Source organism: Cervus canadensis, chromosome 4 (genome assembly GCF_019320065.1).
Source record: "Cervus canadensis isolate Bull #8, Minnesota chromosome 4, ASM1932006v1, whole genome shotgun sequence".
In the NCBI taxonomy this organism is placed as follows: Eukaryota; Metazoa; Chordata; class Mammalia; order Artiodactyla; family Cervidae; genus Cervus; species Cervus canadensis.
Window position 1 is genome coordinate 60288067 of NC_057389.1, and position 16915 is coordinate 60304981.

General features: G+C 41.3%; 1 protein-coding gene across 2 annotated transcripts in view; it reads left to right on the plus strand.

Annotated features, from left to right (window-relative positions):
- The window catches only part of SPOCK1 (SPARC (osteonectin), cwcv and kazal like domains proteoglycan 1), a 562859-nt gene that overhangs the window by 531399 nt on the left and 14545 nt on the right, over positions 1 to 16915 (plus strand). For both annotated transcript variants that reach the window (XM_043465433.1, XM_043465434.1), the window contains 2 exons: positions 6995 to 7216; positions 15313 to 15375. In XM_043465433.1, the coding sequence (XP_043321368.1) occupies positions 6995 to 7216; positions 15313 to 15375 (285 nt within the window). The remainder of the gene's footprint in view (positions 1 to 6994; positions 7217 to 15312; positions 15376 to 16915) is intronic.

Genomic DNA, 16915 nt, shown 5'->3' on the forward strand with positions numbered 1-16915 from the left:
GCGGGCCTTAGGAAGCCCTAAGGTATGAACAAAGGTAGTGGAGGTGGTGGAATTCCAGCTGAGCTATTTCAGATCCTAAAAGATCTGAATGCTGTGAAAGTGCTACACTCAATATGCCAGCAAATTTGGTAAACTCAGCAGTGGCCACAGGCCTGTAAAAGGTCAGTTTTCATTCCAATCCCAAAGAAAGGCAATGCCAAAAAATGCTCACACTATCACACAATTGCAGTCATCTCACACGCTAGCAAAGCAATGCTCAAAATTCTCCAAGCCAGGCTTCAATAGTACGTGAACCATGAACTTCCAGATGTTCAAGCTGGATTTAGAAAAGGCAGAGGAACCAGAGATCAAATTGCCAACATCCATTGGATCATTGAAAAAGCAAGAGAATTCCAGAAAACATCTACTTTTGTTTTATTGACTATGCCAAATCCTTTGACTGTGTGGATCACAACAAACTGTGGAAAATTCTTAAGGACCTGGGAATACCAGACCACCTGACCTGCCTCTTGAGAAATCTGTATGCAGGTCAAGAAGCAACAGTTAGAACTGGACATGGAACAACAGACTGGTTCCAAATTGGGAAGGGAGTATGTCAAGGCTGTATATTGTCACCCTGCTTATTTAACTTATATGCAGAGTACATCATGTGAAATGCCACACTGGATGAAGCACAAGCTGGAATAAAGACTGCCAGGAAAAATATCAATAACCTCAGATATGCAGATGACACCACCCTTATGGCAGAAAGTGAAGAACTAAAGAGCCTCTTGATGAAAGTGAAAGAGAAGAGTGAAAAAGTTGGCTTAAAACTCAACCTTCAGAAAACTAGCATCATGGCATCTGACCCCATCACTTCTTGGCAAATAGATAGGGAAACAATGGAAACAGTGAGAGACTTTATTTTTGGGGGCTCCAAAATCACTGCAGATGGTGACTGCAGCCATGAAATTCAAAGATATTTGCTCCTTGGAAGAAAAGCTATGATGAACCTAGACAGTGTGTTAAAAACCAGAGACGTTACATTGCCTACAAAGGTCCATCTAGTCAAAGCTATGGTTTTTCCAGTAGTCATGTATGGATGTGAGAGTTGGACTATAAAAAGAAGGCTGAGCCATGAAGAACTGATGCTTTTGAACTGTGGTATTGGAGAAGACTCTTGAGAGTCCCTTGGACTGCAAGGAGATCCAACCCAGTCAATCCTAAAGGAAATCAGTCCTAAATATTCATTGGAAGGACTGATGCTAAAGCTGAAACTCCAACATTTTGGCCGCCTGATGTAAAGAACTGGATACTCTCTGATACTGGGAAAGATTGAAAGCAGGAGGAGAGGGGATGACAGAGGATGAGATCACTGACATGATGGACATGAGTTTAAGCAAACTCCAGGAGTTGGTAATGGACAGGGAAGCCTGGTGTGCTGTAGTCCATGGGGTCTCAAAGAGTTGGACGTGACTGAGTGACTGAACTGACTGATACTTCAATTAAGAAATATATAGAACCATACCACTTTCACACCTGTAAGCTCTCGTGGCATGGCATATTCTTCAATTTTTTTCCTGTCACATAGAAAAAAATATGTTTCTGTGTGTATGTATACACATGCACACTTTACAGACTGTTTTATGGCCTTCTTTTATCATTCAGCAATACACTATGACTATCTTTCTATACTGTTGAGTAGTATTCTGCTTTGTAAACATGACATAGAATCTCAATATATTGATATAACATAATTCATGTAATTAGACCTTTGTTTGGGAGCTTTGAAGTTGCTCCTAATGTTCAGCTATCATAAGCAACACAGTAGCAAACATCTTTAATAACTTGGGCTTATGGACATTAGTGAGACTGCATTTTGTTTTCCAGAGATGGACTACTCGACAAGTGTTCCCTCTACCATCACCAAAGTGGCTGAAGACCATAATCTGAACCTCTCCATAAGCTGGAGAGAAAACTGGGGGTTAGGTCTGTGTGTTTGCACTTTGGTGGAGCCTCTCACTGCCTCTAACCCACAGGCCACTAGGGGGGCACTTCTCTACACTGTGGCCGCTTGGTACAGAAGGGCTGACTCAATAACACAATTGTTGAGATACATGGAGCTTTGCCATAGCCTTTTCTATGTAGTGATTTTTATTGATTTGTCAAAATATAAAAATACACGTTATTTAAAGCAGAGAGTATTTCACCCCATCCCTGATGTCACACTTGTGTGAACAGGATTCCTGAATGTAATGCTCCTGGATTGAGCTAAGTGAGTAAGAAGTGACACTGGTAACTGCTGGAACCCAAAGTCTAACCAGCATCTGGTCTTAGGCCCAAATCAGAATATTGTTCATAATTTCAGGGTTATTCTTTGCTGTTCACAGCCACCTAGAGAATGTTGATCTAGATGACAATTCGCTCACCAGGTTGGAATTTTTACCAATTAAGGGAAAGGTCGATTCTGGGAAGCAGATGCTATATGTCCAAAGAGAGGGTCCTGGTGGTTGTATGAGTGTGAAGAGGGATGTAAGATTCTTCCCATTCATGTCAAAGGCTTCCTTGGGAGTTGTGGACAGTGGGAAGCTTTCCCCAGGGATCTTCCAGGAGTGGCTGAGCCACTCGGCTTTCTGTACAGCCTTTCAATGAAGAGCTGATTGATGAAAGAGCTGCTCCTCACAGCCTCTAGTCCCAGGAGACTCCTTCTGCTGACAGCCAGTGAGCCTGCAAAATGCCTGCCCTTGGCCACAAGCAAATTGAGTCCCTGAAGAGGTTTTTAGGTGTGATGTTCTGAAACAGCTGGAGTGAAGGGATATAAAGGAATGAGACTGGGTTCGTCCATGAGGAACAGGAGGGAGAGACATTGTCAGCCCAGGAGTTCTGAAGGGGAAACCAGCAACCCTAGAAGTCCCATGCGTTTCGGGCCAACCAGCCAGAAGGGCTAGTCTGTTCCCCCTCCATCCGTGGATAGCAGATGCGGATGCCTCTCTCTTAGAGCCTTCCAAATAGGTGTGGGTGGGCTTGACCTTAGCCTATTGCCCAATGAGTTTGGCACTTCCTTTTGGTGGTCAGTAATCAATATTAAAATTTCCCAGAATCCTGAGATGGAGACACGATCCTGGGCTGCCAGCAGTTGCTGTTCCAGACTTACTCCTAAAATGGGGAAATGGGCTCTGGCCCAAAAAGCTATGAAGAGGAAGGACCAATGGCAGTCAGGAATCATGTTCACAAATGGGTTTACTAGTCCTTCCTTTTCCACAGCTTTAGACCTTAAAGCAGCCATTGAAATGGAAATATTGACATGATAGCTAGTTAGTCCAGTGGAAAAAATGAGCAAATTAAGAACAACTCAGATCTCACCAACCAATCAGACGACAACAGAGAAATAAAGGATACCACATTACATTGGACTGTCATGTTTCCTTCAGCTCTTCTTGACTCACTCACATTCTTGAGAGATCAAGAAAGTATTACTAAAAACTGTAAGTCTGAAGAGGGGTGGCTAACATTTTTACAAAACAGCTGAAGAAAATGAGAAACTGATATACAGAGAAGCTCAGTAACTTGCCCTTGCACATCACTGAACTGAATTTGGTGTCAAGCAATACAATTTTCAGTTCACTTAAATTTTATTCCTTTTATTTTTCCTTCTTTGAACCTATTGACTACTTGTTCATTGCCTTTTTTTTTTAAAGAATGACTATAAGAACCAATCATAGAATTTTGTGAATATGGAGAAGACAGGCACAAAGACATTGGACATACACTGGAGTGTGTAGATTGTACACTGGATGTACACTGGACTATACTTAATATATATTATACACTGGACAGACACTGGACTGTACAGTAGGTGTACACTGGATGTACACTGAATTGTACACTATACACTAGACATACACTGGTGTATACTGAACATACATTGGACTGTACATTGCACAGTGGGATGTGCCCTTGGACTGTACACCAAGTGTACACTGGACTGTACACCAGATGTGTCCAGATGTGCATTTGAACTGTGCGCCAGATGTGTCCAGCTGTGTCCCAGATGTGCATTTGGGCTATGTGCCAGATGTGTCCAGCTGTGTCCCAGATGTGCATTTGGGCTATGTGCCAGATGTGTCCAGCTGTGTTCCAGCTGTTGTCCAGCTGTGTTCCAGATGTGCATTTGGGCTATGTGCCAGATGTGTCCAGCTGTAGTCCAGATGTATCCAGCTGTGTTCCAGATGTGCACTTGGGCTATGTGACAGATATGTCCAGCTGTAGTCCAGATGTATCCAGCTGTGTTCCAGCTGTAGTCCAGATGTGTCCAGCTGTGTTCCAGCTGTGTTCCAGATGTGCACTTGGGCTATGTGACAGATATGTCCAGTTGTGTTCCAGCTGTAGTCCAGCTGTGTTCCAGCTGTAGTCCAGATGTGTTCCAGATGTATCCAGCTGTGTTCCAGATGTATCCAGCTGTGTTCCAGATGTGCGTTTGGGCTGTATGCCAATTGTGTCCAGATGTATCCAGCTGTGTTCCAGATGTGCATTTGGGCTGTATGCCAATTGTGTCCAGATGTGGCCAGCTGTGTTCCAACTATGCGTCAGATGTGCCCTAGATGTGTGCTAGACTGTACACTACTGTACACTGGACTGTACACCACTGTACACAGTACACTGGACTGTACATACTGTATGTACACTGGACATACATTGGATGTATACTGGACTGTGCACTACTGTACACTGGACTGTGAAGAAATTTAAGCAAGTACCAGCATGATGTTTCCGGTACATCATGGACACACATCCTTTGAACATATATATGCAAAATGGCCAGCTCTAATGATGTCAAGATTTAGTTTCTTCGGATTTTTCCTTGAGGTCTAGACAAGATGCCAAAAAAGTTTAAAGATCAACTTGCTTACATTTTATTACAACCAAAGAGTGATTGATTCTAAAGCATATAATGTATAGCTCAAAAACAAAAAATAAAACTCCCACAACTGAACTTAGAATAGATGTACTTTTTTTACCCATGGTTCATGTTTTCCAAGGAGAAAATTTGGTGATAAACATTTGTAAATGTTTATGTTCTCAGAGTTCTGGGAACATTAAAAAATAAAATTTCCCTTTCCCATGTATTAAAATGGTAATATCCTCTAACATGGATGAATATCACATAAATTATTCTGTACAAAAGTGTGGAGCCATTTAGTGTCAGAGCAAGTTATCTTCCTTTATTCAGTCGCCCCTGAGGACATCATCAATATAGAGATTGTCGAGTCATGACCTTCAGTCAAAGAAGAGGCCAGATTATGTTGCATAGTATCTCTTCTTGAGAAGGGGTGTTTTTCTAAGATGTCTTTTAAGATATCAAAAAGAATAAATTTAAAAATGGAAGAGTTTTTATATTGGAAGGGGGTAAACTGCAATAGCTAGACAACCTTTCTCAACAAATTCCACTGGGCACTTCCTGTGTGCCTCTACAGGCTGAGTCTATGAAGGAAACAAGACAGTCTTTGCTGTCAAGTAGCTAAGGTACCTCTAAATTACAGGTACTGAAAATGGGAGGGAAGCATAGGCTTCCATGAGAGCTCAGAGGAGGAGGTGCAACAGTTTACTGACCTCTGGACAGTGAAGACTTTTTTGTAAAGACACTGCTTTAAAGGGTGGGCATGCTTTCTTCTGTCTTATATCATGCTGGCTAAGCAGGGGTTCCTGGTGAGACACATATAATCCGATGACAGGCTATAGATAAGAACCCCAGAGGGACAATCAACCCCACCAGGAGCCTCACTGACAGTTACTGTATCACCCCTTGCGTTGCTAATCCCTCAGCTTAGCACCCAGACCTACTGGATGTCCTCAGGGTAGGAGGATCCCATGTCATGCAAGGCAGAGGCAGCCCTAGAAGAGGAGGGACCGAGAATGTAGACTCAAGGTTGGGCCACGTGAACTTGAATCTCAGCCCCACAGCTGTATGACCTTGAATAAGTAACTTAAACCTTGAGCTTAAAAAAAAAAAATCTTTAGAGAGGGTAAAGCATCATTTCATAAGCTGTTAGAAGGATTCAGTGAGATAATCAAGTATAAAATGCTTAGAAGAGTGCCTTAAGTAACTCAAAAGTGAACAATTTTCATCATTTTCTCAGGAAAATAAAACCAGTCTTAGAAATCCAGATTATGGAATAATTTGAAATGGCCTGGTAGTTTTGATTCTGAAAGAAAGATGAGTTTTAGATGTGGGGCATATCTTCTCTGGGGCTTGTCTGCAGTAGACTTAATATCCCCAGTGTTAAGCCAAGTGTCATTATTTGAGTACATATAGTTTCCATTGTAGAAACAATTCTTTAAGAAAACTACCCCTCCCCCCCACCCCTGGGAAATAAGAAAGAAATGATTGTCTGAGTCAATTTGGATTCCATATCATGTATCTCTTGAGGGGATTGCTGAAAAGAAAAAATGGAGAACAAACACAGGTATCTGGCTTGTTTTCCCATTAATGTTCAGACTTTTGGATTGAACAGTCCTTTGAGATATAATCACTGCTTCTGGATTGTGCCACCTAGTTTCATTTCACTGCCATCCTTTTTACAATAGGTTCTTTTGTTTTTTCAAATAATTTTTCCTCAATAGAAAAGCATAATTTGCAGTATTATCCATTGGTCTTCTTACTCACCATGTCTGTACTCCTCCTTTCAGGTATCCCTTGTTTTAAGCAAGTCTGATAGATTCCTATTTATGAATTTCTAATATCTTTGTATTAGATGAAAACTCCTATTTACATCACAGATAAATTAGCATTGGGGATTTGTTCCCGTTAGAACACATTTTCCTCAAATGCTGACTTCCATTTTAGTGCATTTTAAATTGTTTCATTTAAAAACCAACCACCACCACATATTCTGGTAGAAGGCTGCCGAGAATATGCCTGGGGAGGGGGTGGGCCCTGGGGCTCCCTTTGGAACAGAAAGCTGGGAAGCCAGCCGGGCAGGAGAGAGCAGGCTGAGACATGTCCTTTCCATCGCAGGGTTTGACACCAGCATCCTGCCCATCTGCAAGGACTCCCTGGGCTGGATGTTCAACAAGTTGGATATGAACTATGACCTCCTGCTTGACCACTCAGAGATCAACGCCATCTACCTGGATAAGTACGAGCCCTGTATCAAGCCTCTCTTCAATTCTTGTGACTCCTTCAAGGATGGCAAGCTGTCTAACAATGAGTGGTGCTACTGCTTCCAGAAGCCTGGAGGTAAGGCAGGAGGGAAGTGGGGCCCAGTGGCCAGGGTCGCCATGCTGGGTAGGGAAGGGCCATCTATCATGCACTGGGGCAGAAAAACACAGCTAGAGAATAACACATTCCTCCATCTGATGGCATGCTAAAAGGCTCATTTCTCTTAATTGATCTCCACTTTCAGCATGGTAGAGAAAGCCCAAGAACATAATCAAGGAATGTGTTATTCCATTCCTCCTTTTAGGAAAATCTTTTAACCTTTGTGCCTCAGCTTTTCCATCTGTAAAGTGGGTGTAGAAACTTGTTACATAATTTCTAAGGTCAGTGTAAGATTCTTAATGTCTTTATTTTTTATACATTGTCTTCAGATTAGGTTCTTGTGTGTTTGTTTTTAGTAGGGACTCTATACAAAAATATTAGAATTGTTCTAGTCATATGTATTGCAATAGTTTATTTTCCCCCCAATTATGACTTAGTGTGTTTTTTCTAAGAAGAAATTTTAAGTTTTAAGATAGTCAAATTTCTCTGTCTATATTTTAGGAATTCTTAGAACCTATACAGCTTATGTTAAGCTTACATAGGTATTTCCCACTGTGAGATAGTAAAACAATTTCCTTTTGTTTTCTTTAGTCCCTTTGTGGGGTTTTGTTTACTGAAATCTCTTATCATTTTAGTTTTTGTGTGTGTGTAGTCAAGCAGGGTCCCTATCCTTGGAGATGTCTCACTACTTGCCCACTTGTCATTTACTGACTAACCCATCTTTCCCATACTAATTTGAAATGCTTCCTCTATCATTTATACAACTCCTATATATTCTATATATGTCTATTTCTGGGTGCTCAGCCCTATTAATTGACATGTTTTATTATTTAGTGGTCTGTTCTCTCCTCTGCTTCATGGATCACAGCCTTATCATGGCAAAGGCACTTGCATCACTCAATGAAGCCATGAGCCATTCCATGTAGGGCCACCCAAGACGGATGGGTCATAGTGAAGAGTTTTGACAAAACATGGTCCATTGCAGGAGGAAATGGCAATCCATTCCAGTATTCTTGCCTAGGGAACCCCATTGACAGTATGAAAAGGCAAAAAGATATGAGCCCCCCAGGTCAGAAGGTGTCCAAAATGCTACTGTGGAAGACTGGAGGGAAATTACTAACAACTCCAGAAAGAATGAAGCAACTGGGCCAAAGCAGAAACAAATGCTGAGTGTGGATGTGTCTGGTGGTAAAAGTAAAGTCTGATGTTGTTAAAAATAATATTGCATAGGAAACTGGAATGTTAGGTCCATGAATCAAGGTAAATTGGAGATGGCCAAGCAGGAGAGACTGAACATTGACATTTTAGGAATCAGTAAACTAAGATGGACAGGAATGGGCAAATTTAATTAAGATGATCATTGTATCTACTGCTGTGGGCAAGAATCCCTTAGAAGAAATGGAGCAGCCTTCATAGTCAACAAGAGTTCAAAATGCAGTACTTGAATGCAACTTCAAAGGCAGAATGATCTTTATACCATTCCAAGGCAAACCATTCAGCATCTCAAAAATCCAAATCTATGCTCAAATTTCTCCAAGCCAGGCTTCAGCAGTTCGTGAACCATGAACTTCCAGATGTCCAAGCTGGTTTTAGAAAAGGCAGCGGAACCAGAAATCAAATTGCCAACATCTACTGGATCATCGAAAAAGCAAGAGAGTTCCAGGAAAACATCTATTTCTGCTTTATTGACTATGCCAAAGTCTTTGACTGGGTGGATCACAATAAACTGTGGAAAATTCTGAAAGAGATGGGAATACCAGACCACCTGACCTGCCTCTTGAGAAACCTGTATGCAGGTCAGGAAGCAACGGTTAGAACTAGACATGGAACAACAGACTGGTTCCAAATCAGGAAAGGAGTACGTCAAGGCTGTATATTGTCACCCTGCTTATTTAACTTATATGCAGAGTACATCATGAGAAATGCTTGGCTGGATGAAGCACAAGCTGGAATAAAGACTGCCAGGAAAAATATCAATAACCTCAGATATGCAGATGACACCATTCTTATGGCAAAAAGTGAAGAAGAACTAAAGAGCCTCTTGATAAAAGTGAAAGAGGAGAGTGAAAAAGTTGGCTTAAAGCTCAACATTCAGAAAACTAAGATCATGACATCCAGTCCCGTCACTTCATGGCAAATAGATGGGGAAACAGTGGAAACAGTGGTTGACTTTATTTTTCTGGGCTCCAAAATCACTGCAGATGGTGATTGCAGCCATGAAATTAAAAGATGCTTACTCCTTGGAGGGAAAGTTATGACCAACCTAGACAGCATATTAAAAAGCAGAGTAATTACTTTGTCAACAAAGGTCCATCTAGTCAAGGTTATGGTTTTTCCAGTGGTCATGAATGGATGTGAGAGTTGGACTATAAAGAAGGCTGAGCACCGAAGAGTTGATGCTTTTGAACTGTGGTGTCAGAGAAGACTCTTGAGAGTCCCTTGGACTGCAAGGAGATCCAACCAGTCCATCCTAAAGGAGATCAGTCCTGGGTGTTCATTGGAAGGACTGGTGTTGAAGCTGAAGCTCCAATACTTTGGCCACCTGATGCGAAGAGCTGACTCATTGGAAAAGACCCTGATGCTGGGAAAGATTGAGGACAGGAGGAGAAGAGGACGACAGAGGATGAGATGGTTGGATGGCATCACCGACTCAATGGACATGGGTTTGGGTGGACTCAGGCACTTGGTGATGGACAGGGAGGCCTGGCGTGCTGCGGTTCATGGAGTTGCAAAGAGTCGGACATGACTGAGTAACTGAACTGGAACTGGATGCCCCAACCCACTGATACCTAAGAAGCTGAAGTTGACCAGTTCTGTGAAGACCTACAACATCTTCTACAACTAACACAAAAGAAAATATCCTTTTCATCATTGGGGATTACAATGCCAAAGTAGGAAGTCAGCAGATACCCAGAAGAACAGGCAAGTTAGACCTTAGAGTACAAAATTAAGCAGGGCAAAGGCTAACAGAGTTTTGTCAAGAGAATGCACTGGTCATAGCAAACACCCTTTCCCAAGAACACAGGAGACAACTCTAAACTCTACACATGGACATTACCAGATGGTCAATAGTGAAATCAGATTGATTATAGTCTTTGCAGCTGAAGATGAGGAAGCTCTATACAGTCAGCAGAAACAAGACCTGGAGCTGACTGTGGCTGAGATCATCAGCTTCTTATTGAAAAATTCAGGCTTAAATTGAAGAAGGTAGGGAAAACTACTAGGCCATTCAGGTATGATCTAAATCAAATTCCTTATGATTATATAGTGGAGGTGATGAATGGATTCAACAGACTTTATCTGGTAGACAGATTGCCTGAAGAACTATGGACAGAGGTTTGTACCATTGTATAGGAGGCAGTGACCAAAATCATGTCCAAGAAAAAGAAATGCAAGATGGCAAGGTGCTTGTCTAGGAGACTTTACAGATAGTTGAGGAAAGAAGAGAAGTGAAAGGCAAAGGAGAAAGGGAAAGATATACCCAACTGAATGTAGAGTTCCAGAGAACAGCAAGGAGAGAGAAGAAGGCCTTCTTAAATGAACAATGCAAAGAAATAGAGGAAAACAATATCATCGGAAAGACTAGAAATCTCTTTAAGAAAACTGGAGATATCAAGGGAACATTTCATGCAAGGATGGGAATCAAAAAGGACAGAAATGGTAAGGACCTAACAGAAGCAGAAGAATTTAAGAAGCGATGACAAGAATATACAGAAGAACTTGACAAAAAGGTCTTAATGAACCAGATAACCACGATGATGTGGTCACTCACCTAGAGTTGGATATCCTGGAGTGTGAAGTCAAGTCGGTCTTAGGAAGCATTGCTGCCAGTAAAGCTAGTGGCAGTGATGGAATTCCAGCTGACTGATTTAAAATCCAAAAGTTGATGCTATTAAAGTGCTGTACCCAGCATTTCAGCAAATTTGGAAAACTCAGCAGTGGCCACAGGACTAGAAATGGTCAGTTTTCATTCCAATCCCTAAGAAAGGAACTGCAAAAGAATGATCAATCTACCATATAATTGCACTCATTTCACATGCTAGCAAGGTTATGCTCAAAATCCTTTAAGGTAGGCTTCAATAGTATGTAAACTGAGAATTTCCAAATGTACAAACTGGGTTTTGAAGAGGCAGAGGAACCCGAGATCGAACTGCCAACATCTGTTGGATCATGGAGAAAGCAAGAGAGTTCCAGAAAAACATCTACTTCTGCTTCACTACTTTGGGCTTCCCTTGAGGCTCAGCTGGTAAAGAATCTGCCTGCAATGTGGGATACCTGGGTTCAGTCCCTGGGTTGGGAAGATCCGCTGGAGAAGGGAAAGGCTATCCACTCAGGTATTCTGGCCTAGAGAATTCCTTGGACTATATAGTCCATGGGGTTGCAAAGAGTCAGGCATGACTGAGAGACTTTCACTTCACTACTTCACTGACTGTGCTAAAGCCTGAGACTGTGTGGATCACAACAAACTGTGGAAAATTCTTAAAGAAGTACCAGACCACCTTTCCTGTCTCCTGAGAAACCTGTATGTTGGTCAGGAAGCAACAGTTAGAACTGGACATGGAACAATGGACAATTTTTCAAATTTTTCAAAATTGGGAAAGGAGTACAACAAAGTTATATATTGTCACTCTGCTTATTTAACTTATATGCAGCATACATCATGAAAAATGCCAGAGTGGATGAATCACAAATTGGAATCAAGATTGCTAGGAGAAATATCAACCACCTTAGATATGCAGGTGATACCATTCTAATGGCAGAAAATGTAGAGGAACTATTGATGAGGGTGAAAGAAGACAGTGAAAAAGCTGGCTTGAAACTCAACATTCAAAAAACTAAGATCATGGCATCCACTCCCATTTCTTCATGGCAGATAGAAGGGGAAAAGTGGAAGCAATAACAGATCTTATTTTCTTGGGCTCTGAAGTTGCTGTGGACAATGACTACAGTCATGAAATTAAAAGATGCTTGCTCCTTGGAAGAAAAGCTATGGCAAACCTAGACAGCATACTAAAAAGCAAAGACATCACTTTTCCAACCAAGGTCCATGTAGTCCAAGCCATAGCTTTTCTAGTGGTCATACACAGATGTGAGAGTTGGACCATTTAGAAGGCTGTTGTTTTTCAGTCACTAAGTTGTGTCCAACTCTTTGCAACGCCATGGACTGCAGCATGCCAGGCCTCCTTGTCCTTCACCATCTCCCAAAGTTTGCTCAAACTCATGTCCATTGAGTTGATGAGGCGATCCAACCATCTCATCCTCTGTTGCCCCCTTCTCCTCCTGCCCTCAATATTTCCCAGCTCAGAACCTTTTCCAGTGAGTCAGTCCTTCACATCAGGTGGCCCAAGTATTGCAGCTTCATCTTCAGCATCAGTCCTTCCAGTGAATATTCAGGATTGATTTCCTTAGGGATTGACTAGTTTGACCTCCTTGCTGTTCAAGGGACTCTCAAGAGTCTTTTTCAATACCACAATTCGAATGCATCAATTTTTTGGCCTTCTTTATGGTTCAACTCTCACATCCATACATGACTACTGAAAAAACCATAACTTTGACTTACAGATCTTGGTTGGCAAAGTGATATCTCTGCTTTTTAATATGCTGTCTAAGTTTGTCATAGCTTTTTCCCCTAGGAGCAAACATCTTTTAATTTCATGGCTGGAGTCACCGTCTGCAGGGATTTTGGAGCCCAAGAAAATAAAATCTGTCACTGTTTCTACATTTTCCCCATCTATTTTCCAAGAAGTTATGGGAGTGGATGCTATGATCTTAGTTTTTTGAATGTTGAGTTTCAAGCCAATTTTTTCACACTCCTCTTTCACCCTCATCAAGAAGCTCTTTAGTTCCTCTTTGATTTCTGCCATTAGAAAAGAAGTCTGAGGGCTGAAGAATTGATGCTTTCAAATTGTGGTGCTTCAGAAGGCTCTTGAGAGTCCCTTGGAAAGCAAGGAGATCAAACCAGTCAATCCTAAAGGAAATCAACACTGAATATTCATTAGAAGGACTGATGTTGAACCTAAAGCTCTAATACTTTGGCTACCTGATGCAAAGAGCTGACTCATTGGAAAAGATACTGATGCTGGGAAAGATTGATGGCAAAAGGAGAAGGGGGCAGCAGATGATATAGTTAGATAGCATCAATGACTCAATGGATATGAATGAACAAACTCAGGGAGATAGTGAAGGACAGGGAAGCCTGGCGCATTACCATCCATGGGACCGCAAAGAGTTGGACTTAGTGACTAAACAACAACAACCACAGCCTCCTACCATTAATCTTTTTATCAGAATTTTCCTGAATATTCTTGTTTTTATGTTTATTGTTGTATGTCCTGTAGGTTTGAACTCTTTGAATTTTATAATCAGTTTATTCTGTTTAAAAATCTTACTGGTATTTCTTTAGAATCAGACAAAATTAGAGAGAGTTGAGAGCTATATAATATTGACTCCTTTTATCCTAGAACACTCTTTGTCCGTTAACCAGTGGAGCTATAAGTTTTATTCTCACAGATATACTTCCCTTGTGCTTATTATTGTTGCCAGTGTAAATAAAATCCATTTTTCTCATTTTATTTATGATACTTATTCTGGTTGGCTTCCTTGAATTTTTCAGGTGTGCAGTCATATTATCTGGAAAGAGTGATAATTTTTTCTCTTTTCAATTTTTATACCTCATTTATTTCTCTTTTCTAATCACATCAGCTGGCCCTTCCAAATCGATGTTAATAACAGCCATGATTTTTACTTCAATAGGAATGCTTGTAGTGGTTCATCATTAACCGTAATGATAGTTTTGGGCTTGAGTTCATAGAAAATCATGTGGTTTTAGCCCCAGAGTCCAGGTGGGGGCTGAGTGAAGCAACGTCTTAGATCTAATGATCATCTGGGGGTATAATGCCAGGCCCCTAGAATGAGGTGACTGCATTAACCAGAGGTATGTAAGTGCCCTGAGAATCAGAATGTTGTGGTCTTTGTGGGAAGACTGTGAGCAAATAGCAGAGCCTCCCAGGGCCATAGCATCTGCAATGGCAGGTCATGGTAAAATTTAAGATTAGTGAGATCCCCCTTCTTTTTGCTTGGAGTGGAAGTCAAAAGGGTACGACACACTTCCATGTGCCCTCTTTAGCCATGTGGCTCCCACTCTATCAGCCCTGCACTTGAGTTTGTTTGTAACGGCATTTGTTTTTTAAATGAAGACTTGGAGGCTGAGCATTATAAAGAGACTGGTCCAAAGTATTAATACTTAACTAGGAGGTGGCAGAATCCAGAGTTAAGGTGTTACTCTTCCATACTCACTGCTTCTCTATATCTCTTCTCTACCTTCGGAGTTGTCCTTAGAGACCTATGTTTGACTTTCCTGGGGTAGTGAGTCATGAAGTCAGAAGTAGCCATTGTAATCCTATTTCTATCCTGCAACAAGACATGGGATAGATAAAGTTTTTGTCCCAGTCTGTGGATTCAGCACATGTACCCACTAATAACCTTTCATCCTGGTTCTCAGCTCATATAATCTTGGCTAACAGGAGACTTTTTCTTATATGCTCAGTCGCTCAGTCACTCAGTCGTGTCCAATTCTTTGCAACCCCATGGACTGTAGCCAGCCAGGCTCCTCTGTCCATGAAATTTTCTAGGCAAGAATACTGGAGTGGGTTGCCATTTCCTACTCCAGAGGATCTTCCTGACCCAGGGAGCAAACCTGAGTGGTCTCTTGTGTCTCCTGTATTGGCACACAGATTCTTTACCACCATACCACCTGAGGTGGTAAATATGAGGAAGTAAATAATGAAATCACCCTACTAGACAGTTGATATCTGCTTAAACTGGTGGTGAGAAGAAAGATTCCTATACATGCAAATAGCCCCCAAATACTATTTTAAGTACCTAGTGGTATAGGATGTTTTTTTAAAATTAGTAACACTAATGGTCTGAATTTGTTTTGCTGCAAAGTAACAGCAGATGGAGTAATTCCACTCCCAGGTGTGTCATTGTCTACATTTCACGTCAAGAGTGAAACCAATCATTAGAGATTATATCCCTTACCATCTGGAAACTGACTTTCATAAATTATTTTTTAGGTCTCCCTTGCCAGAATGAAATGAATAGGATCCAGAAGTTGAGCAAGGGGAAAAGCCTGTTGGGTAAGTACCATTTCTTGCTACTCATTTAAACAACTAATTAAACCATCCGTGTCTTGTGTAATATCTAGCACAGCAACTGTTATTCAATTAGGGACCAGTGCTTTGTGAAAGAAATGCCTCATTTTACCCAAGACAAGGTTCTTCTAGGAAGCTGGTAATATGCCACAGGACATACTCTTGAGGATCAGAGAGCTGGCTGAGAAATGCTACATGCTCCGTCAGTTGGAAGAGAGATCAAAGGTGAGCCCAGGACCAGTAGGCAGGTCACCAGAGCTGAAATTGAGCACTGTCTTTACTGCTAACTCATCCCTGATCTTGGATTTTTTTTTTCTTTCAAGTATGGCCATTAAATGCAGCTCTCAAGTGTTCCAAGTTAAAATGATAAAATCTATAAATTATAGAATTTCCTATATTCCCCAGATCAAGGTGTCCATTCAAGGAGGAAGATGAGCTGATTCCCTTCTAAATTTACCAGACAGGGTCCAAGGACTTGAGTGCACTTCAACACATTTCTGTTTCATTTGCATGATCCCTGGACCCTGTCTCTACATTTCTCCTCTTATCTTTTATCCAGATGTTGAGGTGGAAGCTAGTAGGGTGTGTGTGTGTCTTTCCCTGGCATGCACATCTGTGGCTGGCTGTTGAAGGTTCCCTTTTGCCCCATACCCTCCTTTCTGCAGCACTTCTGTAGTTGTGGTACTCAGACCAGGCCACTGCTGAGATAATCACAAACACCTCATTTGTTTGCCCAAAAAGAGTCTGCATTGCTTCCCTTGCTTTTTAAAAAGAGAACTGACAGCCACAACACAATAATTCAGGATTACTCTAGTTAAGCATTCAGGAGCAGGTGCATCCCCTAAACAGCCTGCCATTTCAGGCAGTTATCTCTTTATTTTCTTGAAGGAAATGGGCAAGGTTGTTGCAGATTGTCAAATGGAGATGGTCTGCCAACTCGGGCCATTTCTCTTCATCTGATTTTCGGGTCACCTCAAAGTGGATCTTATTTCTTCCTTCTACTTTTAAAAATTACTTATTTCACTGGCTTGCCTCAGACTTTCCATTTCTGATAACACCCTTTTCAACTCGTCAAGAACTCAAGAGTTTTGTGATCTGGACATGAGTGTAGGTTCTTCCCTGATGTTGAAAGACATAAAAGCATCTTTCTGGATCTCTCTTCCATGGGGCTTTCCTCCAGTGCAAGGACTTGTGTTTAATGATCTGATGCTTCCACGTGGGAGGTTATTTTGGGTTTGAGTGATGTGCTTAAGAGAACTAATAGTGCTTTTTAAAAAAAATTTATTTTGGATATATGGATATCTTCTTACTGCTTCATTAATAATGATATATTTGTAAAGTAATGTGGTCTGAGATAATATGTCTCATCTTTTATTTTCTCCAGTTCATAGGAATAAAAGGCCTACCTCTTTCCTACTGTGAATCCCACCTAGTTTTGAAACGCACTTTATCACACCTCTCCACATAAGGGATATTATTCTAGCTGACTCATAAAAATACCATTTATCTGCCTACAAATTATTTT